The sequence below is a fragment of the Phalangium opilio genome, unplaced genomic scaffold (assembly GCF_054372755.1).
Source record: "Phalangium opilio isolate 3A_F unplaced genomic scaffold, DU_Popi_V2 ptg000081l_1, whole genome shotgun sequence".
Lineage (NCBI taxonomy): Eukaryota > Metazoa > Arthropoda > Arachnida > Opiliones > Phalangiidae > Phalangium > Phalangium opilio.
Genome location: NW_028324188.1, coordinates 1,994,417 through 2,021,398, shown reverse-complemented (window position 1 = coordinate 2,021,398; position 26,982 = coordinate 1,994,417). Strand labels below are relative to the sequence as shown.

The window sequence follows — 26,982 nt, the reverse complement described above, 5'->3', positions numbered from 1 at the left end:
CTTTTTTTTTTCGTTTGATAAAGTCGATTTATGACGAAGTAATGACAGCCACTATCTCTTCAGTATGTTAAACTCAACGGGTGATAACCATAAGGTGCTGTTAGGGTACTCGTATCAGAAGTTAACGACTTATATTCGTAGAAGTATAAGACTCCCTTTTTGACAGCTTGATTCCTTAACAATAGGAATTTTGTGTACCCCATATCTCCCGTATGTAATGACTAGTCTAGGTAGCTCCTCCCTCAAAATCCATCTAGATACGTTGATAAAATGGCCACACAATGATGGGTGTATTCGTGGTGCTTTTAAAATAATACTTCTCAGGATAAGCGTTATTAACTTCTGGAAATCTATATACGCTATAGAGAAACTGTGATTTACGAGAACATCTCGTTCATTGTTGCACCTGATGCCTTTTGATGACGGGGGGGGGAACCGTGCCTTAAGTACAAGTACATTTGTTTTGTTGGCGACAGAATAAGTAAGTTACGGATGTCGTAATTTAGGCTAAAGAGCGGCGCCTTACAATTAGGAGACAGTTCGCTGAGAACGCCGGCCGTAATGTCCGTGGTTCACAGTCTGATCGTCCTGTGTAACGCCATGATCATGGTGGATTCCACGGCCATGGAGATCGCCGCCATGATCTACAACTTGACCAAACACACTCCATTCGAAATCTCGAGATACGGAAATAACTGCGGCTACGGGGGAATGGTCACTCCCGTTGACCCCTTCGACCAGTCAGTTAATCACGCCTCAAGTGCTTGTACATCCTTGACGCACCTTTTAATTGACGCAGGTGTTGTTACGAACACGACGAATGCTACGGTATCATCGACCAATCGAAGATCTGCTCGTTTCACCAATTACTGGTGCCCTATCAATGGTCAATTACGGATGATGGTCGACTCGTTTGCGGCAAGTACTCCGTAACTTACTTCGAGACCGGTATAATTAAGGGATGTACAGGTATGGTTAATGTAATTACAGTCGGATTCAACGCGACGTCCAATTTGGTTGATTTGAGTTGCGACGATCGAGTTTGCGTATGTGACGTCACTCTGGTCGAATGTCTACGGGACAGGGAGGTCTATTTCCGGAAGGAGAACTTGAGGTGGTTCTATTGGATCACCGGCAGGAGTGCCCGGCCAGACGAGTACCATCCACGTGCCAAAATTTTGACCAAAATATTTTGGCAATTATTAACTTCTAGGCCTACATCAATTAATAAATCGTAGACTTAATTAAGTCCTAAAAGAGACAGCGCGCGTAAACATTCTTTTCAGTCTTGATGGGATGGCCTATTTGTTAGCTGCTAAAATAATTGGGATTGTCGCTTAAATGATAACCCAATTATTATTATTGTTTGCTGGCGGGCCAGTAATCGTCCAAGGTCTCGTTGATTGTTACAATTGAAAGGTGCTAAGTCGTAGCCGCCAGCTTTTCGCCTGATAATTTTTGCACTTATCAATATACCATAGTAGTATAGATAGTAGACAAAAAGGGGACGACGATCTTAACAAATTTCATCTGCATCGCCAAGAGAAAGAGCAAACACTTTATCTCTCTCTTGTCCGCGGCCACTAAACCGAGAAAATCTCTTCACCAAAGGCAATAAAGGTAAGACTATGTGTGGTAATTTTATAATTAATTTAATTCGTAATTACTCCATCTCCGCTAATATTTATTGTTGCCAATTAACTTTTTTTTTTGTAATTACCTCAACTAATTTTAATTTTATGTTAATTTAACGAGATTTGTTTAAATTTAATTATGGTGTTCGCGCAAAATGGCTGAGGGATGAAATTTATGGTTATTTATTTATTACTATTTATTTGTTAAATATAATTCTTGTAGGGCGCTTGTTTATTACTTTATTTATCAACTACTCGTCGCTGCCCTTTAATTGTCCATTAGTATATGTAATTTTTAACTTAAGACTTCATTTAAATTAACCGACTCAGGTACGTCAATAATTAGTATTATAAATTTAAGATAATTCAAGTTCATTTTATTATTATTCATTTCACACTTTCGAAAACTGAAATACGATATTCGAGGGGCAAGTCACTAATTGCGTAATCGATGTAGACGCTGTACCTTTTACTGTACTTAAAGGATTAGGCGTAATCATTAGAGCTCGACTCTGTAACAATTGTAAAATGATTACAACAGTTATCGGTGTACGGGAAATTCGTTAGTGAGTAGCCCCTCTCTATAATTATAAGTCAGCCGCATGTGTTTCCGTCGGTCGGATATTATTATTTAATCTAGTTCGATGTTGGTTGTCGTATCGCTCTAGATAATTTGTTCATGTCGCTACGCCGTAAAACAATTGGAAGTGGGGCGAACGCGGGCCGGGTAGGTGTGTTGACGTCACAGCTGCCTTATTTCGATTCGCAATAACGCGTTTGCCTTCATTCGAACTATATTGTTTAATCTAGGAGTTATTAAACGCGCGTAGAGCGCCAGCAGGGGAAATATGAGCCAACAATATGTACGTGTTTTTATCAATTAGTTGGGATTAAACTAGAATACAATGACTCTGATAATGACAGACGCGTTTGAGTCGGCTGGATTCCACCATTAGACAATTAAAAGCAATAGTATTTTAGACTTGTTAATTAGTACTTCGATATGAGTCGAAATTCAGATCGTTTCGGTTTGGTAGACGGAGAGTTTGGTCCCAGTACTTCGGACCATCAATTACCGACCCGTCGTTATGGTTCCTTAAGGTAGGGTGCTCCCTACTTGTCCCTTTTTCGAAACCTATAGAACTATCTCTATTTCCGTCCTGATGCGTACGTCTTCTATGGATTTGGTTAAATTTTAATTATTGTTTGATTAGTATGTCCAGTCAAGACTCTCCGGAAGGTGCTGATCATGGAGTGTCGAGGATTGTTGTGGATCGTTCGGCCTTGGACCAAGCCACCTTCGACTCTTTGTACCGGGAGTCCGAAAATTGTTCGCGTCCCGTGAAAGACAAGGCCACTCTAGTCGAGAAAGCCCAAAAAACTATCAAGGATAATTGTACTTGTAAAGAATTTGGACGTTTCTGGGTAAGAAGATTCCCCTGTTTGGATTGGTTGGGACATTACAACATCAAGAAAGACTTGTTGGCCGATATTATCGCCGGATTTACCATCGCCATATTTCAAGTACCTCAAGGTATCAATTATTAACTCAATCAAGTCGTTAAATTTTAAAATTCATCCTGACCTTTTAATTAGGTATGGCTTACGCCATGTTGGCTAATGTCCCACCGGTTTATGGTATGTCTAGTACTTAATTATTGCACGATTATTATTGAACTAGTACATCTTCAGGTCTTTACACGTCATTTTTCCCTGTACTGGTCTACGCCTTAATGGGAACATCGCGGCAAGCTTCAATTGGTAACTGTTTATAAATATTTCTGAGAAACATTTCGATGATTAATTACCTATTCTAATTGAATAGGAACCTTCGCAATTACTTCCCTCATGACGGGCGTGCTGGTTGAGCGTTACTCGACTCCATCTCCCGTCAGCAACTCGACAAGACCCGGGAATGAAACTACATCCAGTAATTACCTGGTGGAAAATGAACTGGGCGATGACGACGTTGTTGGTTTGACTCCGATTCAAGTGGCCTCAGCCGTGGCTTTGGTTTGCGGTATCCTTCAAATTCTATTCGGTGTCTTCCGGTTGGGATCTCTGGCGGTATTTCTTTCGGAACACTTGGTTAGTGGCTTTACTTGCGGTTCGGCCATCCACGTCTTGTCCAGTCAAGTTAAAACCATCTTCGGAGTGTCTTTGAAGGCCAGCGATAGCGGTTTCTTGGGGCTGGTTTACGTAAGTATATCTTTATTCCGATTGGTAGTTACCTAATGGCGTTATCTTTCAGTTATACGCCGAATTCTTTTCGGTTATCCATAAATCGAACGTCGTGACCTTGGGACTGTCCGCCAGTACACTTGTGATCTTGATCTTTTTCAAAGAATTTGTTAATTTGAAAACGAAGAAATGGACCCCAGTTCCCTTCCCGATCGAGTTGCTTCTGGTAAGAAAATTTACTTCAACCTAAGAAGGGATTGAACCAAGAACAAGTATCATTCTATTATCGCAGGTGGTGGCGTCGACCTTGGCCTCGAGATACATCTACTTGATGGAAGATCACGGAGTTCGGATAGTTGGACACATTGAACAAGGGTAAGTCCTTTGAATATTAATCGTATCTATGACTTATTTGAAATAACCATCTTCGTGATGGTCTACAGTTTTCCATCTCCGTCGTTGCCACCGATGGAGACACTCTTGAAGGTTGCCGGAGGTTGCGTGGCGTTGTCAATTGTGGGTTTTAGTTCGACAGTGTCCTTGTCTAAAATCTTCGCGGCCAAGTACAATTACGAGATTGACCCCAATCAGGAGACGATTGCCTTAGGGAGCGCCAACCTAGTCGGTTCACTCTTTTCCTGTATCCCTTGTTCGGCCTCTATCTCCAGAAGTTCCGTTCAAGGTATAGTCTTTGAGGTTTTAATTTGATTCTTTGCGAGTTGCTAAAAGACTACACCAATTTCAGATGGTGCCGGAGCCAGAACTCAGCTTGTTAGTTTGATCAATTGCGCGGGTCTCCTGGTGGTCCTCTTGGCTCTAGGTTCTCTGTTGGAACCTTTACCGAATTGCGTTCTGTCCTGCATTATCGTCGTGTCCTTGAAAGGAATGGTCCTCTTGAGTAAGGATTTCTGGGTTTATTGGAAGCGATCCAAAGTGGATGGCGCCATTTGGATGGTCACCTTTGTGGCTGTACTGTTCTTGGATGTCGACCTGGGATTGGTCGTCGGATTGGCCTTTGCCCTCTTAACCCTTATCTACCGGACTGTCCGACCAAAAGGCACCGTAAAAGGTGAGTTATCCTCAAATACCCGCAGATTTATTGAAATAAAACAGTTTGTTATGGAGTAATTGTAACGCTTGGTAATTAATTGTAATTAGGTTACGTGGAGGATACGGAACTGTTCGCCAGTATCGAATCGTACCGGGGGGCTACTGAACTGCCTGATACTCGTATCCTTCACTTCGGGGGTCCGTTGCACTTCGCCAACGCCGATTACTTATCGGAAAAAGTGTGTCGTTTGGCCCACCTGGACCAACTTCGAAAGCAAGAGAAGAGAGCGTCCAAAAGTGACAAAAAGAAGCCCGCCTTAGCGGCTTCGTCCCTCAACAGCATCTCTCCCATCATAATGGCCGACGTCAGTGGCGAAGAATTCGGGGCTGATGTCAGGCGAACCCCTTTGACCTTGATCATCCTGGACTGCTCGGCCATCAGTTACGTCGACTTGGCTGGTCTCAAAACTTTAAGGACGCTTGTCAAAGACTTGAAGCATTTTGGAATTGACTTGTACTTTGCAAACTGTTCCGGTGAGTATTCAACTACCATCATACCTAATTAAAATACTGATAATTACTTCCGGTTTTTTATAGGTAATTTTCTATCGATGGTCAGTCGCGAAGAAGTCTTTTCGGACAAGATGTCCACTCATTTCTTCCCCAGTTTAACGGACGCCTTATGTAAACACTCGCGTGTTCGGGACGAGGTCAAGGACATTAGAGTAGTTGACCAATAGACTTAAAAGCAGCTAGTGACATAAATATTTTGTACAGTATTAAGCCTAATTTTTAGGCCTAAAATTTTAAGAGAAACAGGTGGAATGGTGCGTGTGAAAGTCCAAGCTGATAAGCCTAATTCTTAGGCCTAATATTTTTGCGCGAAAGAGAAGATGGAGCGGAACAAAGAGATCGTCTTCCGATTGTTAATGGAGAGACGATAATTACTTAAAAAAAGAAAAAGAAAACTGCATGCTATCTTGTTATAAATCAATATTTATTTTAAAATGGTTTTTAAGTATTTGCCAAGAGTCACGATTTATTCATCTTTGAGTTAAAACGGGCGCTAGCTTGACCTTGAAACTCGTTGGGAAGGCGTCAAGACTCGAAACAATCATCGTCAAATCACTCTTAATTAACATAAATGATTGATTCCATTTCCTATCTGATTTTACTCATCTTCAATATCAACTTAACGGAGATAAAAATTAGCGTTCAATAAATAAACTTATGATTCGTAAGTATAACTACCATAAGTTGATAAAAAAACGCATTTATTTATATTTATCTTATAATCTTCGAAAATATTATTGTTTTCGACTTTTCGTCATCTCTGACGTCAGCGAAAACCCCACTTGTGTGACGTCAAATGGGAAAACGCGAATTTTTCGAAAATAAAGGTTTACATTGAAAGGTTGACCTTTGACCACCTGGGTTAGGGTCCTACCTATTGTTAAGAGAGAAAAGGAGGGGTTAGGTCGAAACAAAATGATATTCTTTAGTCGAACTTCAGGTGTCCGTGTCAAATTTGTCTTTACAGGTGGGAGTGACACTTTCTATTCGATTTCAAAGGGTTAAAAGGAGGGGTCGGACACTAAACAAATCCATTTATTTTTAATAAAGTTAACGGGTTAATCAACTTAATCCTAAACGACGTTTAGAAGTGATTAATAAGTATGATATGCCATCTACGAATCCGGACTCTTATCGCGTCCTCGTTTGAAATCTGGGGTTCAAGTTGAAATTGTATTGGCAAGTGTCCGACCTCGGACCTCCCGGCTTAAAAAAAGCAGGTTCGGGTATTTTTGTTCTGGCAGTGGTTTCGTATAGAGAGAGAGAGAGAGAGAGAGTGAGCATCCCCATGGGGGTTAGCTCGGGGTCAGGTGGACGCTTAGCTGATACAATCTGAAAATGGCCAGAGCTTAGGGAAGCGATCTATTGTAAGCTCGCAACTTGTTTAGCGATATTTACATAAAAAACCCCGTTCTTTATCTTTTGAATAATACTACTCAAATATTCTTAAAAACGCCTCGCAATTTCTTTGAAAATATTTGTTGTCCTTTGACCCTGTTAGCGTTTATTCCAAAAAACAGAGCCTCGCTTTTTTATCCAGTTCATTTTTGGGATCGAGGTGGTCGAGGAAAGTTCGCTCTCGTGGCGCTCGCGCTGTTCCACCAACCCAACCTTAGATCGTTCGGACACTGGACTGCTGCCGTCAGACTTGGACTTATTTCATCATTCTCAGTAGCTAGTCCTGGACTCGGTCCGAAGGAACAGTCCCGTTCCTCAACAGGAAAACCAACCAAATTGACCACACGTTTCTAGTAAGTGTTTCTAATTACTCAAATTGTAATTGTCCCTTAGCCGCTTCTTAACAAACTCGGCGAAGGACTACGCGTCCAGACAACGTTATAGCTTGACCATTGTCCCTAGTTAAGTTTGGTGACGTCAAAGTTCTAAACACGAACGTTTTGTGATATATAAATTATTTAAAACTTTAGGGGATTTATGGAGATTTCTGTTTTCAAAGAATTTTTTGATAGTGTACGAAGGTCAAGGGGGTGTCTTAAAGGTCACCAATTAAGATTTGAATTTAAATTTAAGGCTTATCTGTAGTTAGGTTGTAGATTTTTCTATTGAATTCCAGTGGTAGATTATTTATAAAAACACTTGTTCTTAGAGGCGAAACAAATGTCGACATTAAAGTGATTCGTAGACGCATTTTTGACAAAGTAAATTTCCCAGCGATTGTCAATCAGTCGTTTCAAAAGTAGAACGTGAGTTGAGAAAGAGGACTTAATAAATTCGGGTGTTATTAGAGGAAGTTTCCAATCCCTCGGAACCAATATTTTGATAATCCTAGAGACAATATGAAGTCAGTTCTTAGTCTTATTGTTAGAGTACCGCACTTAAACGTCTTGATCTTGAAGCTGCATGGTGTTGCCAGTCTATGGACAGATAAGGTTCCCCCACCACTTAACTCTTTTGTGTATCAACTGAAATTGAAATGATCTTCGTCGGAATTGAGTTATATTTTTGGAAATACTGAATGCTCGCGGGTGGGTGATTTATTGACTGTGGAAAAGGCAATTTTACTCCGGGTTATGTCGTCACGCGTACTTCCTCCGGCAGCAATTTCACGTATTTATAAACTAGTTAAGCCCCCAAAAAGATCATAACAATTCTTTTTTGAACCACGAAGACAAATTTGTTGGTAAGCTAAAATTATTTGTTTCGACTGAGGTGAGACTAACAATGCGTTAAAGGAGTATATTAGGTTGGACTAACAATGCCTTAAAGGAGTATATTGTTTAACTTAGCCACGCGCGTTGCATTTTTTGAGGGCGGTATTTGTCTTGGTAGATACTGAGTGTCCTCGCCTTCAAAACAAGTTGACTAAGGTTCTGTTGGTTTCTTTTAGGATGTAATTTATTAGTTTAGTCCTTCATGATAAACACGCGTCTTGTTTCATTTTTAGTTCAAGTACTTTTCCAACTACGTCATTATAATTATTAGTATCGCAAATTCGCTAGACGAGGCGAGTTTATAGACCAAGAGAGGGAGGGGTCGGACACTTTCAAATTGACTTTAAACCCTTTTTGGGGAAGAATGAGCGCTTTTATCAATTTGGGAAAGTGTCCTACCGCTCGTTAAGGTTACTCCTTATCAATTACTCTGTTTTTATTTTACTGTCCCCGTTGTAAAATTTCATCCCGATTTAACCAGTTTGTTTACGAGTTGCATTTTGACCAACTTGGGTACCTACGTCATACCACCAAAGTTGCGCATGGACCCTATCACGAGTACTCAAATATTTATAACGCTGTCTAGGTTCTTTTTAATGGTATCTACTTTCGTGATGTGTAATTTTTCTTAAGTTTAAAGCCCTATTTTACAATGTTGGTGTGGGAAAGGTTGTTATTTCGAGATTTACAATGTTACTCGGTTAATTGCATTCGTTATCTGTCAGTAATTGTAAAAATTGATAAATAAAGTTGGGCGCGTTGGACAGAATGACACGATAAAAAGGCAACTTGAGTCATATTTCATCTTCAAAGTTCTAGGGGTGACGTCGCTGATTTTTGTGGTTTTCTAAAACATGCGATACGTTTCTTACTCTAGCAAGGAAGAATACATTTGTCACTCAAAGCGATCAGAAAACCTCGGGATAAAGAATGGATATCAACTACGACAAGGAATCCGTCAACGTGGTGGTCAAGAGACTGCCACCCATGGACCAGAGGAGTTTCGACCAACTGCACGAAGCCACGCGACCACCCAAGACCACCCTGACGACGAAAACCACCGAGACCTTCAAGTCCGTTTTTCGCAAAGGGAGGTGTTCATCCGTTCTCAGAAATCGTTTCCCCGTAAGTTTTAATTACCCCCCCCCCTATTTAATTAATCTGGATTTGAATTAATTAATTTGAGTTTCTTTTCCAGATCTATGATTGGTTAACTAAGTACAAGGTGAAGGAAGACTTGCTGTCCGATTTGATATGCGGTATTACCATCGCCATTTTCCAAGTACCTCAAGGAATGGGTTACGCCATGTTGTCCAAAGTTCCACCCGTCTATGGACTCTATTCATCCTTCTTCCCGGTCCTCATCTACGCTCTCATGGGAACTTCCAGACAGGCTTCCGTCGGTTAGTGACCTTTAACTCTCTCTATCCCTCCCTCAACGTGATCTCGCGAAACTAACCGCGTTTCATTCCTTGCAGGTACTTTTTCTCTGACGTCGTTGATGACGGGGGCCATCGTCCTCAAATGGGCTGATTTTGGTCACGATGTTCCTGGCAATCTAAACGGAACCGATAATTCCGTACCCGGAAATTATAACTCCAGTTTGTACATTCCGCCGGAAGTGGATAGCGGAAGTCACGGAAATGCCGAAAAGTTAAACCTTTCACCCATCGAAGTGGCTTCTTTGGTGGCCCTTCTTTGCGGAATGTACCAGGCAATCTTCGGTCTCTTCCGTCTGGGATACTTGGCCGTCTATTTCAGCGAACACTTGGTCAGTGGTTTCACGACGGGAGCCGCCATTCACGTGGCCACCAGTCAACTGCAAAATCTCTTCGGCATCCCTAATTTTCCCGCGCACCACGGCGCCATGAACCAAGTCTACGTAAGACTCTAATAACTATTTTTCCGTTTGTTAAGCCTCACCTATACATATCTGTCCATATTATTATTTAGACGTACATCGACTTCTTCAAGTTAATCACGAATGTGCACTTGATAACTTTGGCCATTTCGGGGACTTGCATTTTCATTCTGGCTATATTCAAATTCTACATCAATCCATGGATCTCAAAGTACAGTCGCGTTCCGTGTCCCATTGAGCTCGTTTTGGTCATCGCCGGAACGCTCGTCTCCAACTTTTTATTCTTGCACCCGGAGCACGGCGTCGAAACTGTCGGACACATTCAAACGGGGTAGGTTAGGCCCGAATTTGGGCTTCTAGTTTCATCGCGATAGTTCTAATTTAATTCTTTATTTGATTGGTCAGATTCCCGAAGCCTTCATTACCAGTGTTTTCGGCTTTTACTAGTCTGGCCATGGAGAGTTTAGCCGTGGCCGTTGTGGGTTTCTCATCGACCGTGTCCTTGGGCAAGATCTTCGCTCAGAGATACGGCTACGAGATCAACGCCAATCAGGAACTGTTCGCTCTCGGTTCCTGCAACTTGTTCGGCTCTTTCTTTTCGTGTATTCCGGCGGCCGCTTCTATCTCGAGGAGTTCCGTCCAAGATGGCGCCGGTGGCAAGACTCAACTGGTCAGTTTGATCAATTGCGCCGGTCTCCTAGTTGTCCTCCTGTCGCTTGGATCTCTCTTGGAACCATTACCCAACGTAAGTCATTAATAACCAGTTAAATAGGTGTTTGAAACTTTAATGAACTCTATTTTGTTTCTTTATAGTGCGTCTTGGCTTCCATTATCGTCGTGTCCTTGAAAGGAATGATCTTTCAAGTGAAGGACTTCTGGAGGTACTGGAAAGTCTCCAAAACTGACGGGGTGAGTCTTCTAACGTAACTATAGTTATTTTTAATTCCTCAATCTTTTAAACTTGTACAATTATAGTTGATCTGGATGGTGACCTTCTTATCCGTTTTACTTATCGACGTGGACATTGGTCTCCTGGTGGGCGTCCTCTTCTCCCTTGTCACTCTGGTCTTCCGTTCGCAACGTCCCAAGGTCTTCCTCTTGGGTCGCGTAGCCGATACGGACGTCTACGTTCCGGCCAAGAGATACGCCAAGGCCCGCGAGCATTCGGGCATTAAGATCTTCCGGTTCGGTGGCCCTTTACACTTTGGCAACGTCGAGTACTTTTCCAACTCCTTAGAGAAAGTGACGGGCATCTCGACCAGTTTGGGCGGAAAACGACCCAAGACCTCTCAGACTAGTTTAACGTCCATTTCGACCGTCGACGACTACTTAAACGAGTCCAAGTTGACCATCAATGATCAAATCGATCAGTCGGTGGTGGAGAAACCATCTCCCAGCGTCGGTGTCGCTGAAAAGGACTCCGTTCAAACACCAACTTCATCTTCGACGACGTCGGGACGCAGTAGTCTTTCCAGTTCGGAGGAAGATCTGGGGGGACAGGATGATGTCACGCGTTACGTCATTTTGGACTGTTCCTCATTCGGTTTCGTTGATAATTCCGGGGTGACCATTCTTAAGCAAGTCTATCAAATGTTGAAGAAGAATGAAGTGCAATGCGCCTTGGCTGCTTGTCCGCGTAAGTATTTGACTCTCCTAATTAGGCCTAATTAACTAACCAAATCATTAACCATTCGTTTATTTCAATGATTCAGCTTCGGTTTTCATGACATTGGAGAAAGGTGGTTTTTTCCTGGAAGTCCCATACGAAACCGTTTACCCCACCATTCAGGACGCCGTCATGGGACTCCGTTCCCCTAAAATGACACTAACGCAATCCATTGCTCATAATACCAGGTAGATAATCACTTTTCCAATGCCCATCCTTACAAAAATACTAATCTACTAACATTTTTTAATAGATTTTAACCCCAATTTTATTTGTACAAACAATATTGTCATTTTCGCTGTTATTGTTGGCTCTAATAAGAAAGGAGAACGGAGCTGGAGGGAGCCGTCATTCTTAAATAACTAAATGCCTTTTCATCACTAGTGTTTTTAACGCGTATGCGCATGCGCCATCGCCTCTTTTTAGGCCTATTTTTTTTATTAATAAATGTAATAATATTCATCCATTGTCGCTTCGTATTATAACAATAAATCAATGTTAATAAGTAAATTTTAAACTAAAGAAAAGTCCAAAAATTCTTTTATCATTTGGAACCTATTCAGTAACATAACACCCCGCGTATAGGGTGTTTATATCTCGGCGAAGGGTACACCAATTAATTTACGACATTATTATTATTACCACGTAATTAAGGGAGTTTAAGATAAAAGTATTGAGGTAAGTTTTTATGGCACTATTTATTACTTTGCACCATCAACACGTACGTTCTTTTCAAATGACTGTTTATCTCGGGACTTATATCAACAATCAAGTTTTACAAGGTCTAACCCATTATAGCATAAGTTTATAAGTGATATGTTCCTTCCATAAGTATGACACTACCTATACACAGTTCGTAATGCTGGAGACTTACAGCTCGAGCTAGTTCAAGAACGACGGAAGCGAGAATTGAATTAACTAGTGACAAACTTATGGAACATATCTTATGAACTTATGGTTAAAGGGATACTAGAGTGGTTTTCCCATTTAAACTTTATCGTCTCTCGGGACTTTTGAACAAAATGAACTTCACTCGGCTTTTTAATGAGTAAAAAGGGTTAAATTTATTTATTTATTAATTAATTAATGATACATATTAATTTAATTAGTCTTAGCCTTCAGTAGTATAGAACGTCTTAATAAACAAACAAAATGAATTTGCATAAAGTCACAAATTTTGGACCAGAAATGTCCACTTAAATAAGAGAATAAGTTGGGGTAAAATTGGGCTAGTTCGTGGTCGTACACCTTGAGAAGGACGAAACCCAGGCAACTAAGGAGGGCTAAAAATAAGTAACGCCATTGGTCAGCTTGGGCCTCTATTCTGACCATTAGAATTAAAACCGAACTGATAGTCGAAAGAATGTGTAAAAGTAGGGAGATTTCGAAACCAATCTCACTTATCAGAGTCAGAAAGAAACTTAGAATGGATATAGGTTCAATTAGGTTTAGGGTTGTCCGATTGACTCGCATGCGCTCCAATGACCAGTACAGAGTCCACGAGAAAAATGGAAGAGTCACCCATTGGTCCAAAACGGCCGAACGCCCGCTTTGAATGACGATTCTATACAATTGGACGAATCCGTAGCAAATGGACATCCACGAGAACGTCTTCAACCAATAATCGGTAACCTTGGAGGCCCGTAGCCAATAGAAACCAACTATGAGGTAGCCCAAGTTGACGATACAGTTGGCTGGCATTGGAATGTAATTTTGTACCCACGATGGTAACAAAAACGTGGGGAATTTCTCGGCGTAATGCTCGAGACCACATTCCACTTTGATACGGTCAAAAACTCCCAGATTAATTACGATAATCATGGTAATTAGAGCGCAAATTACCGTCAACCCTGGACGACCCATTCTACTCATGGCGGAGGACATTTTTAATTGTTTTGTTCGTGCAGATAAGCATAACGTCGATAAGACCAAACCGTATTTTAGTGACATCTGCTTCGGGAATATTTTGAATTGAAAACTACTAGTTAACGTTGAAATTAATGTCTGGTAAATTATTCTTAATTTATTTGCGTATTTTAATAGAAATTTCAAGTCATTTTTAAAAGAAATGTTTTACGATTATTCGAATTCTCCCGCCATAATCCTCAACCCTAAAGTTTTTAGAGCAGGGCTGCCAGATTAGAAAAATGTTTTTAAAATGGTCGGCATATCAGATTCTAAATAATTTAGGGCTATTTAAACAAATAAATTAGTACATATTTACGAAATTTTAGTCATAGACTCTATTACTATCGATATTAAACACGAAGATATTGAGCTTATTATCAGCACTGTTTACATAGAATGTGGGAAATAATCTTCACAGTTCACACGGAAATTTCCGAAATTGTTAAATTTTTCATCGAGATAAATTATTCTCGCAATGTTATAGCTCTATTTAAGATTAAATAAGTCGTATATTAAATTTAAATAATTTATAATTCCTGAGAAATTAAGTTAACATAATTTTTCCATATTCGAGGAAATTTTGGTTGTGTAAGAGCGCGAGAGGTTGGGGCTGGAGAGTCCCGCCTTTTCTTCCCCAAACAGCTGCTTATTCAAAATGGCGGCACCCATACTGTAGCTACGGACAGAGTGTTTTTCTCGGTCGCTTCGAAAAAGGCCTAAAAACCTTTGATTAAAATAATTATGTTAAAGTGGAAGCGAATAATTAATTCTACTGGTCCGGCGCCTCGACCGCGCCACGGACATCGAGCCGTCGCCATCAAGGATTTAATGATAGTTTTCGGCGGCGGTAACGAAGGCATCGTAGACGAACTTCACGTTTTCAACACAAGTAAGTTTTTTTCCAATATGGCGGCCTTCTATGGAGAAACTGTGACAGTACCGATCCCCCGTTAGGCCTAGAGACGCCCGGCACTCGTACCTAAGCCTAACCGCATCCCTAGCCAGCTTAACGGTACCACGTACCCTTACCGAAAATCCAAACAAATACCATTTATACCAGTTTAGAAACTTAATTTGTCGTGATCATTTAGGCCTAGCGTCCTTAACTGTACGTAAAAACGTTCCCCTTGGTAACGCTTGCAAAATGGCAGCGCCCAACGCTGAAAAAGCCGCTAATAGTTTTTATAGCCCAAGTCCGTCCTTTCGGCCTCTGCTCATTTGATATAAGTTCGCGACTTTCAAAAAAACGAAGCAACAACTAATTTCTCTCAGATGAATTGATTTTATTTAATTACGCCTACTTCACTTAATAATTGGACCCTTAATTAAAACAGTAATTAATTCCTGGACCTTGGGAGGCTTACTTTTCCCGAATATGTTAATTTGTTAATACATTCATTCAGCCTCTGTCATAATATCTTATTTAATGTTTAAATGTACGTGTACCGAGCGTATTCTAAACTTGAATTTAAGTTCTCTGTTTTACGGGGCAAAACTCTATGCGCTTCGGCTAAAACTTTCACTTTTTCTCCGGCGCAAACCTCAGGGTTAAACGGAACGCTTGCTAAGTTGCGATCGTAAACCGGTATAAAAATTCGTACGCTAAGCCTTGGTCTTTTCGTCTCCCGCCAAAATGCATGGTAGTCATGGAGGAGGAATATTTAAAAAGGAGAAGAAAAGAGGGGTGTGATTTTACGTAGTTGGAAAAGTATTGAGAGATCCTGGATAACATAGGAGGTTGTTTAGTCATTTGACCGCATTTTACCAGGCTGCGGGCACCATATTCACAACCCACAACATCTTTCCGTAGTGGAAGATACATCAAAATCCAAAGTTTTTCATCTCCTTTTTGTTTTGCTTCATGGTTACCATGGACGAAATTTCGGCGCGCTTTTTTCCCGGGGAAAGAAATTTTTGGGGGTGGGGGAGAGAGAGAAAGCGCATGCGAAGGAGGAGGAGGAGGGGAGAGCTCCCGAGCGCGCGCGCTGTTGTCTCAGCGGGTGGGAGGGAATGCCGTGCCGGGTTAGGGGGAGGTGGGGGGCTCATTACGCAATGTTTTTCTCGCGCGCGCCGCCAGTTTGAACTCTTCCACCACGTGATATAGTTAGCGCGTTTTTTCAAATTGAGTCGTAACACGCGTCGGCTACTTTGACGGCTCGTAACTCTTGTTCTATTAGAGATACGGGGATCTCCTTTGGATATGTTATAGTCCAATTTTTCCCCCATCCAACCATACTAAGAACTCAGGGCTACGACAAACAGGGGCCGAGTAATTAAGCAAAACGTAAACAAACAACCCCTCCATAGGAATAGCATTAGACTATACTTTGCAGGCTCGTAACTCTGGTTCTACTAGAGATACGGGGATGTCCTATCAATATGTTATAGGCCAATTTGTCCCCCATCCAACCATACTAAAAACGTAGGGCTACGACAAACGGGGGGCCGAGTAATTACGCAAAACGTGAACAAACAAACCCCTCCATAGGAATAGCATTAGACTATACTTTGCAGGCTCGTAACTCTGTTTCTACTAGAGATAAGGGGATGTCCTTTGAGTATGTTATAGTCCAATTTGTCCCCCATCCAACCATACTAAGAACTTAGGGCTACGACAAACAGGGGCCAAGTAATTAAGCAAAATGTTCGCCAACTTATGGTATCGTCTCACTTATTGTTATGAGGTTACTTTTGATTTTTAACAATAACCTTTGGAGGCTCATAACTCTTGTTCTATTAGAGATATGGGGATGTCCTTTGGATATGTTATAGTCCTATTTGCTCCCCATCTAAGGATACCTTAGACTTGAGGCTACCTCAATATCTTCGTCAACGTATTTTTCGTCTCACTTATTGTTATAAGGTTACTTTTGATTTTTGAAAATAAGCTTTGGAGGCTCGTAACTCTGGTTCTACTAGAGATACGGGGATGTCCTTTGAGTATGTTATAGTCCAATTTGTCCCCCATCCAACCATACTAGAAACTTAGGGCTACAACAAACGGGGGCCGAGTAATTAAGCAAAACGTAAACAAACAACCCCCTCCATTGGAATAGCATTACCCTAAACTTTGGAGGCTCAACACTCTGATTCTACTAGAGATACGGGGATGCCCTTTTTAATATTATAGTCCTATTTGCCCCCCCCCCTTTTTCGTTAACATTTACTCCATATATGGGGGGAAACCAGGAAATCTCAGGGAAATTTGCTTTCCAAAAGTTGTATGAACCCTGTTTGACGTTCTCGAATGAAATTTCGTGTTTATTTTAAATTTAATTTTGAAGTCGAGCTGTTTTACTTATTTTGATGATTCGAGAGAAAATTCAAGCGATAAACTCGTTAAATTTCAGCGACAAACCAATGGTTCGTTCCCCCCGTGAAAGGGGACATCCCCCCGGGTTGCGCGGCTTACGGCTTCATTTGCGATGGGACGCGACTTCTCGTTTTCGGAGGAATGGTAGAATATGGCAAGTACTCGAACGAGTTGTACGAACTGCAAGCCAGTCGTTGGGAATGGAAAAGATTGAAGCCGAAATACCCAAAGAATGGGCCGGCCCCTTGCCCACGATTGGGTCACAGCTTCACGTTGGTTGGCAACAAGGCGTACTTGTTTGGGGGTTTGGCCAATGACAGTGACGACCCCAAGAACAACATCCCGAGGTACTTGAATGATCTGTACACCTTGGACCCGCGCTCCTTCACCTTGCAATGGGAGATACCGCACTTTTCGGGACAACCTCCGCCCCCCAGAGAGAGTCACACGGCCGTGGCCTACGGGGGCAAGGACGGCAAGAGACAAAGACTGGTTATCTACGGAGGAATGAGCGGATGTCGCTTAGGCGATCTATGGCAACTGGAAATCGATACCATGACGTGGAATAAACCAGTCGTGCAAGGAATACCGCCTTTACCAAGGAGTCTGCATTCGGCCACGCTGATTGGACAACGAATGTTTGTCTTTGGAGGATGGGTTCCTTTAGTGATGGACGATAACAAGACGGCGACGCACGAAAAGGAATGGAAATGCACCAACACTTTGGCTTCTCTCAATTTGGAAACTATGAGTTGGGAAGCCTTTACCATGGAGGTCTTCGAGGACGCCATTCCTCGAGCGCGCGCGGGACATTGTTCCGTCTCTATTAACAGTCGTTTGTACATCTGGAGCGGGAGGGACGGGTACCGCAAGGCTTGGAACAATCAAGTCTGTTGCAAAGATCTCTGGTACTTGGAAACCGACCGACCTCCCGCCCCGACACGCGTTCAACTAGTCAGGGCTTCCACCACCACCTTAGAAGTCTGTTGGGGAGCCGTCGCGACTGGTAGGTTTCCGCGACTTCGCATATTTTAATTAGTTTTGGGGTTAACTGTAGTAATTTTGAACTACGTTATTAGCGGATGCTTATCTCTTACAACTTCAAAAGTACGACATGCCACCCGTGGCCAGTTCAACGCCAACTCCCACCCCGGCAGCCACTCCCGCCGCCGCTCCCACTCCCCCAACACCCATTCCCCCTACTCCGCCACCTCAACAACCCGTGCTGGCGCCTTCTCCCGTGGCGGTAGCGGCACCAACACCTCAACCTGTCGCCTTGGCACCGGCGCCTCCCGCTACCCCCACCACCCCGCTAAGGGCGGTCACTCAAGGACAAATACTACCCAGACAAGTCATACCTATTCAACCTAGAGCACCTGGACAATCGCCTGTCAGGATGACTATGGCCTCCGCTGTTCAACAAGGGGTGCGCGCCGGGACAGTGACTGTGGTACGAGCCCGATCTCCTGCTCCAGCAGGAATGACGCAACAAATCAGATTGGTTTCGGCCACTTCCCCCGGTGGTCAAGTTATGAAAACCGTTCAAGGAATGAGCGTACCAGGAACCGCTACATCGGCTAGCACCAATATGAGTGGAATGGCCGCCCTGGCAGCCGCCGCCGCTGCCACCCAGAAGATTAGCACGGGACAACCCACTGCCACAATTGGCTCCCCTGTTCAAACCGCCCCCAACATCAGAGTCATGTCACCATCTCTCTTAACTTCGCAAGGAATGAAGATCAGTCCTATCCCTGGAAGAAGTAAGTCCAATCAATACTTAAGTACGTACGCGTTCTCGGTAACTAATTGTGATTCGGCAATAGCTGGAACTCAAATGTTGAGGATGGGACCACCAACGACCATTTTGAAGGCGGCCCCTGGTCAGCCTGGCAAACAAATCATTACCGTTCATCGACCGCCTGGTTCTGCCGGAGGAAGTCAACCTCAGATTGTCACCTTGGTTAAAACCGCCCAGGGTGTCACTGTCGTAAGTTACCATCTTTCTGTTATTGGCGGCCGGACCTCAAACGTCCTTTGCCCGTCGACCTAATAAGCCTGGGGTTTTCCTTTTGACCTAATAGATGCCCAAGATGAGTTTGATTCAAGGTAAAGGCGGCGCGATTCAGGGTCAAACTATCCAATCAAAAGGAGGCATACCTCAAGGCGCCACCATCGTCAAACTAGTGACGACGCAAGCCGGTGGCGGCGGGAAAACGGCCTATTTGACTTCTCAAGCCGGCGGTCAACAACTGGTTAATCTGTCGTCCCTTCAACAAGCCGGTGGCCAGAAGATCATGACCACCCTTCTCAGGACGCTCCCCACCAATATGGTGACTTTGGCCAAACCCGGAACGACTTTAGGCGCCACCCCCGGCACCTCCCAAGCTGGACAACAGAAGCAGACCATCGTTATTCAAGCGCCCAAACCGGGACAAATCGGAGGACAACAGACTGCCAAGATTCTCACGGCCGTTCCCAAAGGAATGACCACCACTTCTGGTTCGCAGATCTTCATGAGAACTGTTCCCGCCGGTGCCACCACTGTCGAAGCGGGTAAAACAGTCACTTCAGGAGGGAACGTCTTCTCCATTCCAGCTGGAGCTCAACTGAACACCGTTCAAGGACCCGGAGGCGTCAAAATGATCGTCGTGTCATCCGCTGGTCAAACATCCGCGCAACAAACCTACACCATCGTCAGTACCGCTTCGACGTCGGGAGGACATTCTTCTGGCGCTTCTCAACTCGTGGCTCTTCCTCAGCAAGTCGCCATTCAACCTAAACCCATCCAAACCGTCGCCGCACCCTCTCAGCTACAAAAAATGGTCACTTTGGTCAAAACGGAACCGACTTCTTCAGCTTTCACTTCAGTTTCCGCGGTAATTATACCTCATTTTTGAATTATTAAGCCTATTTTTCATGTGAATAATCCTATTGTTCGTGTGAATAAGCCCATTTTTCGTGTGAATAAGCCCATTTTTCGTGTGAATAAGCCCATTTTTCGTGTGAATAAGCCTATTTTTCATGTGAATAAGCCTATTTTTCATGTGAATAAGCCTATTTTTCGTGTGAATAAGCCTATTTTTCTTGTGAATAAGCCTATTTTTTCGTCTAATCGTAATTCATTGACAGTCTGGCGCAATTCCGGCAAGTTCTCAATCAAAAGTTACCATCGTCTCGGCGCCATCAGCCACTTCAATGGCCGGCTCTTTAGTGAGTTCCATGGAAACGGGGGGAATGAGCTCTGGTCCAGTTGAGATTGACCAGGCTCTCTTGGCCGCCGCAGCCACTGGAGATTCCAACGCCTTAATGGCCTCCATTGAAAATCATATCTTGGCCACGCAACCTCCGACTGAAGAAAAGAAAGAAGAATGTACGGATGGAATCCATTGCGGAGAAGATGAAAAAATGGAGTGTACTGATGGTATCCATTGTGGGGAAGACGACAAGAAGGAATGTACAGACGGAATCCATTGTGGGGAAGACGACAAAAAGGAATGTACAGACGGAATCCATTGTGGGGAAGACGACAAGAAGGAATGTACAGATGGAATCCATTGTGGGGAAGATGACAAGAAGGAATGTACAGATGGTATTCACTGTGGTGAAGACGATAAGAAAGAATGTACAGATGGAATCCATTGTGGGGAAGAGGATAATAAGTGCACTGATGGAATCCATTGTGGGGAAGATGACAAAAAGGAGTGTACCGACGGAATTCATTGTGGGGAAGATGACAAGAAGGAATGTACAGATGGAATCCATTGTGGCGAAGAGGACAATAAATGCACTGATGGAATCCATTGTGGAGAAGATGACAATAAGTGCGCGGATGGCGTACACTGTGGCGAAGATGATAAGAAAGAATGTACAGATGGTATTCATTGTGGCGAAGATGACAAAAAGGAATGTACAGATGGAATTCATTGTGGGGAAGACGACAAGAAAGAATGTACAGATGGAATCCATTGTGGGGAAGATGACAAGAAAGAATGTACAGATGGAATTCATTGTGGCGAAGACGATAAGAAAGAATGTACAGATGGAATCCATTGTGGGGAAGAAGAAGGTGGTGAAAAGGCGAATGTCACGACGCCCGCTGATAGCTCAAATGTGACGACGCCCGCCCCAGAAGCCATCCTCCCCATTTCTACACCAGTTACCACCACCACTTCTATAGCGCCAACAACGCAAGGTAAGTCTTATAGGCTTATAATTCCCTAAAGTAGGTCCAATAACAATTACTTTCAGGAGGAGGAGGAGAGGGAGTTGAATCGAGCGCGGCGGCCATGATGCTGGAACAACCGGGGGAAGCTCCCCCCATGCAAATGTGCGCCGACGATCCCCCCGCCCCCCAATCCACCACCACAACCACCACCACCACCGCCTCCCAGCAGATCGCCGCTATCATCAAAACCATGCAGGCGGCCAGCGAAGCCATGGACACTTCCGCCGCTACCACACCCACCCTAGCCCCCGCTCTATCATCCAATGAGAACAAGGCTACCGCCCCATCAATCCCGGAAAACTCGGATCCCTTGGCAACTCTAGCGTCGGCGGCCATTTCCAGTTTACAACCCAGAATGGCGGCTACAACCACCCCTATGAAAAGTATCGTTAACCAGACGACACCCGCCGCGCTAACTCCACCCCCCGCCGTGGTCCGACCCGCGTCGGTGGCCTCGGCCATACCGGCGATGGTGACCCCAGCCGCCAATGGCTTGAAACAAGACACGGCGCCACCACCCGAAGAGAGACGAGGGGAAGAGACTAGTCTGCCTTCCTTGAAGAAAGAAAATCAGTGGTACGATGTGGGAATCTTCAAGGAGACATCGTCCATCGTCGCCCATTTCTTCCTGCCCAATGAACTGAGCGAGAGAGACGAACTGGATGTCGTCACCATCCCCGATCACTCGTCTCTGAAGCGACAAGAGTTGCAACCCGGAACGGCGTACAAGTTCCGCGTGGCCGCCATTAACGCCTGCGGTCGAGGAGCCTGGAGTGAAGTCTCCGCTTTTAAGACTTGTCTACCCGGATATCCGGGAGCTCCCTCCGCCATCAAAATTAGCAAGGTCAGTAGCGCTTGTCTCGCCTCTCAATTACCCTTTCCAGGCGCTAATTGGTAACTTTTAGGGGACGGATGGCGCTCATTTGTCTTGGGAAGCGCCTCAAACGACGTCGGGCGAAATTACGGAGTATTCGGTGTATTTAGCGGTGCGATCGGCCACGACGGGCGACACACGGACGACGGTGACCTCCAATCCGTCGCAGTTGGCCTTCGTGCGCGTCTATTGCGGTCCGCACCCTACTTGCGTCGTCGGCAACGTCAGCCTTTCCTCTTCCCATATTGACACCACCACCAAACCCGCCATCATCTTCCGCATCGCCGCCCGAAATGAAAAGGGATACGGACCCGCCACCCAGGTCAGGTGGCTACAAGACGGGACACCCGCCAACGCGCCCGCCAGACAACCCCAAGCCGCCGCCGCCGCCGCCGCAGCCAAGAGGCCCGCCCAGCAACTAGAGTAAGTACATTACCGTCACTAAGAATAGGCTTAGGTTTAGCCAAAAATACTATAGGCTTTCAGTTTCAAGTGTGTAGGACGTTAGGCTTAACGAAAACTAGACTTAATTTCAAGTGAAGAACGTTAGGCTTAACGAAAAATAGGCTTATTAGTTTCAAGTGTAGGACGTTAGGCTTAACGAAAAATAGACTTATTAGTTTCAAGTGTAGGACGTTAGGCTTAACGAAAAATAGACTTTTATTAGTTTCAAGTGTAGGACGTTAGGCTTAACGAAAAATAGACTTATTAGTTTCAAGTGTAGGACGTTAGGCTTAACGAAAAATAGGCTTTTAGTTTCAAGTGAAGGACGTTAGGCTTAACGAGAAATAGACTTTTATTAGTTTCAAGTGTAGGACGTTAGGCTTAACGAAAAATAGACATTAGTTTCAAGTGTAGGACGTTAGGCTTAACGAAAAATAGACATTAGTTTCAAGTGTAGGACGTTAGGCTTAACGAGAAATAGACTTTTATTAGTTTCAAGTGTAGGACGTTAGGCTTAACGAAAAATAGACATTAGTTTCAAGTGTAGGACGTTAGGCTTAACTGAAAACAGGCTTTCACTCTCAGGTGTAGGACGTTAGGCTTAACTGAAAACAGGCTTTCACTCTCAGGTGTAGGACGTTAGGCTTAACTGAAAACAGGCTTTCACTCTCAGGTGTAGGACGTTAGGCTTAACTGAAAACAGGCTTTCACTCTCAGGTGTAGGACGTTAGGCTTAACTGAAAACAGGCTTTCACTCTCAGGTGTAGGACGTTAGGCTTAACGAAAAATAATAGGCTTTCAGTTTCTGTTGTAGAATGTTAGGCTTAGCTCAAAATAGCTGGTATTTCTAGTTGCGGACTTAATGGTCTGAGGAGGATATTTTATTAAGCCTTTATTGTTATTTGTGACAGTGGTGGTATGTCTAAGAAAATGAGACCAGAGGACACGTGAAACAATTAGGATGACATTTTTCCGCGGAAGATATCTATTTCATTGTTGGACTTGAGAATTGTTTATCGGGTCCATAAATTCTCTGAACGAATATTCATTATTTTAAGGATAAAAAAAGCTTCATTTTAATTTTACAAAGGCGAGAAAAAAGTATATATTTTGTTGGTTTTTTTTTTTGGAATGGCTTATTCGCGGACCTTTACCGGAGTTTATCCCAAAGCTTTTCTGTTACCCCCCAATTCATTAATAAAAATGTCTTCGGTTCGCGAATAACAAAGTTCCCTTGTACATTTTTCTCTCGGCTGCGATCAGCTCGGCAAATCCCATTTGTACAAAATACATTTACAATCATAATTGATCTTTACTCTTCAAAAGAAGAACGAACAATATGGAAAACATCTTTTAAACATTGAAAACAGTATGACCCTTTTTTTCCCTCTTCCCATATATTCCTTTTTACGTCTTAATTTCGTCTCTAATCTAAAACTAAAACTAACCAATTTAGTTATTATATTCAACTCCCCCCCCCCCTGTACATTCTTGCCCCGCCCCTTTCTCCACTTTTGAAGAAAAAAATTCTCTTTTTTTGTTTGTAAGCCATTATTAGAACCAAGTAAAGCCGTGTAACCTGATTTTTGTGCATTTCAAAAGCGAAATAAAACAAACAACTTTTAAAATTTTCCACATAATTTGAATTATAACGTGAAATTAAATTATTTCAATTATTCTTAGGCCTTGGTCAAAATTTTACTTGACATTTTGAGGTCAATCTTGGAAGCGCGTGACCATAAACGAATCAAATTCACGCGCGCCGGGAAATTGGTTTGCACCGACCAATAAGAATCAAGGATGATTTGTCTGCTTTCTGGTTTCTAACTGCGATGTAAAGTAATACTCTAATAAAAATTATAAAATACTAATTTTAATTAATAAAGTACGATGTTTAAGTGAAATTTATATATTTTATCATTTAGGAAGGCTAATAGTTACCATTTATCGATTTTAAAGTGTTTTAATAAGATAGGAAGTCGATATAACTAAAGTTCGACCAAGGCTTAGCGATTTTGTGTAAAGTTTTAGTTGTTTCTACGCTAATTTTATAATTTTCTTCGAAAATAATTAAAAAATATTACCAAATCATCGATATTTTTCGCTTTTAATGTCTGAAAAAGGGTAAGTTAATGTTTCCTTAACTTAAACCTATAGTCATTAAGTTTATTGCGTAAAAATTAAAATGTCTAGGATTGTAGCGTGTAAATTAATTTTTGGGTATGCATGAACTGAGTCGAATTATCTACTCGTTGTTTTGTTAAATTCTTATCAAGATGTTGATAAAGTGAAATAGGAGCAAGGTCCCTGACCTTAATCCCTCTTGCGTCATGAATTTATTGGCAATGGCAGAATCTGATGTTCATAATCAGGGGGTGTTATCTCCGAAGGAGCCCCTTGTGGTGCCGAGTCAAGAAAACTCTTTGGAAACTCCGTCCAAAATTATGTCGTTTATCAATGAGGTTAGACGCGATTTAAAATAATTAAAACTGCGCTTAATATTTATTAATTAGAATGTATTTTTATTATAGCATCCTGTTTTGAAGTCATTTTTAACGGGAGCTTTTAGCGGAAGTAAGTTTTTGTAAAATTTGAGTAAATTTAATGGGATTGTAATATAATTAATATTTTAACTTAAGCATGTTCCACATTGATGTTTCAACCTTTGGATCTGGTTAAAACTAGATTACAGAATCCCAATGGGTAATTAATTATTTTAATTAATTTATTTTTTTCCTTTTAATTAGGAAGCAAATTTAATTAAAAGGTAAAAATTATTTCCTTTTTAAAGATTGAGTTTGGGAATGATGTCTTTAGCTATCCAAGTTGTCAGGAAGGAGAATGTCCTGGCTCTATGGAAAGGAACTGTTCCTGTAAGTTAATTAATTATTTTAATTCTAATTAATTAATTAATAAAATTTAATCATTTTAATTTAATTTGCAGTCAGTTGCAAGATGTGTTCCAGGTGTTGGAATGTATTTCTGTAGTTTACATTGGTTGCAAGTTTCATTCGGGTAAATAATTAATTTAATTTTAATAAATTAGTCTTTATATTAATTATAATTGAATTGTTTTTTAAGTGTGGAGGATCCTGGTCCAATGGAAGCCATTTGTTTGGGTGTTTTTGCCCGATCATTGGCAGGGGCCAGTCTCTTGCCCTTCACCGTCATCAAGACCAGATTTGAAGTATGTCTCTCTTAGGAGGTTCAATCTTTTATTTATTAATCTAGTTTCGATTTTAATTTATCTTATCTTATCTCTTAACCTTTCTTTAGAGTGGAATCTATGATTATAAAAGTTTAAGGGGAGCTCTCACGCAGCTTTACAAAACTGAAGGAACCAGAGGTTCAAAATTTAAAACTAACTCATTTAATCACGCCCATTTTCCATTCAAACACGCCCGTTTTCCGATTAGACACGCCCGTTTTCCGATTAAACACGCTCGTTTTCCGATTAGACACGCCCGTTTTCCGATTAAACACGCCCGTTTTCCGATTAAACACGCCCGTTTTCTGATTAGACACGCCCGTTTTCAAATCAAACACGCCCGTTTTCAAATCAAACACGCCCTTTTTCCAATTAAACGCGCCCTTTTTCCAATTAAACACGCCCGTTTTCCAATTAAACACGCCCGTTTTTCAATTAAACACGCCCCTTTTCCCATTAAACACTCCCGTTTTTCAATTAAACACGCCCCGTTTTCAATTTAATTACAATAATTACATTCTTTTTTTTAATTCTCAGGTCTTTTTCGAGGTTTAATTCCGACATTATTTCGCGACGCTCCCTTCTCTGGTCTTTATTTGTTATTTTACACGCAAACGAAGCGTCTCTTGCCAATTGATAATTCTCGCCAGAATCGTTCTTCTCCTTATTTAAATTTTATGATTGGTTTGTTCTCTGGGGCGTGCGCCTCGGCTTTAACGCAACCGGCGGACGTCCTGAAGACCAGGATGCAACTTTACCCCCAGAAATACAGAGGTTCCATCGCGACTGTAAGATGTATTTACAGGGAAGAAGGCGCCAAGGCCTTCTTTAGTGGCCTTTTACCCAGATTGGTTAGGAGAACTCTCATGGCCGCCATGGCTTGGACAATCTATGAACAGGTAAGACTTGGCCTATCTACCAAAGCCTTGGCCTATCTGCTTAAGCCTTGGCCTATCTACCTAAGCCTTGGCCTATCTACCTAAGCCTTGGCTCAAAGTTTACCTAAATAATTCCGTATTTAACTCCATAAATATAATTTTCTTGAATTTATTATTGTTTAGGCGATGAGGGGAGTTGGTTTTAGGTGAATCAAAGAAGATTTGATATATTTGTTGGCTTATATAAGAAGGAACACTTGTTTAGAAACTTTTTTTTATTATTATAAAAAGACTGCTGTGATATTCCAAAGTTAAGAATTAATTTTTAAATATAAATAAATGCTTTCCATGAAGTTTTTATTAAGTGTTTTTACTTAATCGATAATTTAAAATCCTATTTCAAACATCGTTTTAGGCTTACAAGGTGACGTTAGGCTTAAGTAAAGTTTAAAGTTTGATCCTCAACTTCTAATTGGTCCAAAATATTACCTAGAC

The 26,982-nt window shown here is 42.3% G+C and overlaps 5 protein-coding genes across 7 annotated transcripts; 4 read left to right on the top strand and 1 right to left on the bottom strand.

The window, feature by feature from the left end:
- The first annotated feature begins 409 nt into the window (after window positions 1-409).
- On the top strand, window positions 410-6,160 carry LOC149653917 (prestin-like). Its single transcript, XM_089846661.1, has 16 exons — window positions 410-465; window positions 507-740; window positions 800-948; window positions 991-1,167; window positions 1,858-1,922; window positions 2,629-2,735; window positions 2,849-3,168; window positions 3,231-3,272; window positions 3,327-3,395; window positions 3,460-3,833; window positions 3,886-4,041; window positions 4,108-4,190; window positions 4,259-4,497; window positions 4,561-4,884; window positions 4,974-5,399; window positions 5,463-6,160. Exons 1-16 carry the CDS (start codon window positions 410-412, stop codon window positions 5,603-5,605), a joined length of 2,964 nt encoding a protein of 987 aa, XP_089702787.1. The 3' UTR covers window positions 5,606-6,160.
- A 658-nt stretch (window positions 6,161-6,818) lies between these two features.
- Window positions 6,819-12,098, top strand: LOC149653916 (prestin-like). 2 transcript variants are annotated; one of them, XM_089846887.1, is made up of 10 exons: window positions 6,819-7,189; window positions 8,988-9,235; window positions 9,309-9,513; window positions 9,589-9,992; window positions 10,064-10,302; window positions 10,377-10,716; window positions 10,785-10,880; window positions 10,947-11,607; window positions 11,684-11,825; window positions 11,891-12,098. In XM_089846887.1, exons 2-10 carry the CDS (start codon window positions 9,041-9,043, stop codon window positions 11,895-11,897), a joined length of 2,289 nt encoding a protein of 762 aa, XP_089703013.1. In that variant the 5' UTR covers window positions 6,819-7,189; window positions 8,988-9,040; the 3' UTR covers window positions 11,898-12,098. The 2 variants fall into 2 exon arrangements, with proteins under 2 accessions (XP_089703013.1, XP_089703012.1); XM_089846886.1 differs by lacking the exon at window positions 6,819-7,189 and adding an exon at window positions 7,789-8,079.
- Window positions 12,099-12,695: 597 nt separating this feature from the next.
- Window positions 12,696-14,096, bottom strand: LOC149653915 (transmembrane protein 187-like). The gene has a single exon (XM_089846884.1). It carries the CDS (start codon window positions 13,585-13,587, stop codon window positions 12,739-12,741), a length of 849 nt encoding a protein of 282 aa, XP_089703010.1. The 5' UTR covers window positions 13,588-14,096; the 3' UTR covers window positions 12,696-12,738.
- An 80-nt stretch (window positions 14,097-14,176) lies between these two features.
- Hcf (Host cell factor) lies at window positions 14,177-24,041 on the top strand. 2 transcript variants are annotated; one of them, XM_089846881.1, is made up of 9 exons: window positions 14,177-14,434; window positions 16,896-17,864; window positions 17,938-18,618; window positions 18,682-18,845; window positions 18,940-19,734; window positions 19,988-21,050; window positions 21,107-21,927; window positions 21,989-22,380; window positions 23,313-24,041. In XM_089846881.1, exons 1-9 carry the CDS (start codon window positions 14,287-14,289, stop codon window positions 23,350-23,352), a joined length of 5,073 nt encoding a protein of 1,690 aa, XP_089703007.1. In that variant the 5' UTR covers window positions 14,177-14,286; the 3' UTR covers window positions 23,353-24,041. The 2 variants fall into 2 exon arrangements, with proteins under 2 accessions (XP_089703007.1, XP_089703008.1); XM_089846882.1 differs by having other exon boundaries at window positions 14,178-14,434; window positions 21,110-21,927.
- Window positions 24,042-24,179: 138 nt separating this feature from the next.
- Window positions 24,180-26,851, top strand: LOC149653913 (mitochondrial glycine transporter A-like). The gene is made up of 10 exons (XM_089846883.1): window positions 24,180-24,525; window positions 24,678-24,863; window positions 24,933-24,975; window positions 25,041-25,104; window positions 25,193-25,274; window positions 25,346-25,416; window positions 25,483-25,588; window positions 25,678-25,747; window positions 26,147-26,508; window positions 26,671-26,851. Exons 2-10 carry the CDS (start codon window positions 24,732-24,734, stop codon window positions 26,695-26,697), a joined length of 957 nt encoding a protein of 318 aa, XP_089703009.1. The 5' UTR covers window positions 24,180-24,525; window positions 24,678-24,731; the 3' UTR covers window positions 26,698-26,851.
- The last annotated feature ends 131 nt before the right edge of the window (window positions 26,852-26,982 follow it).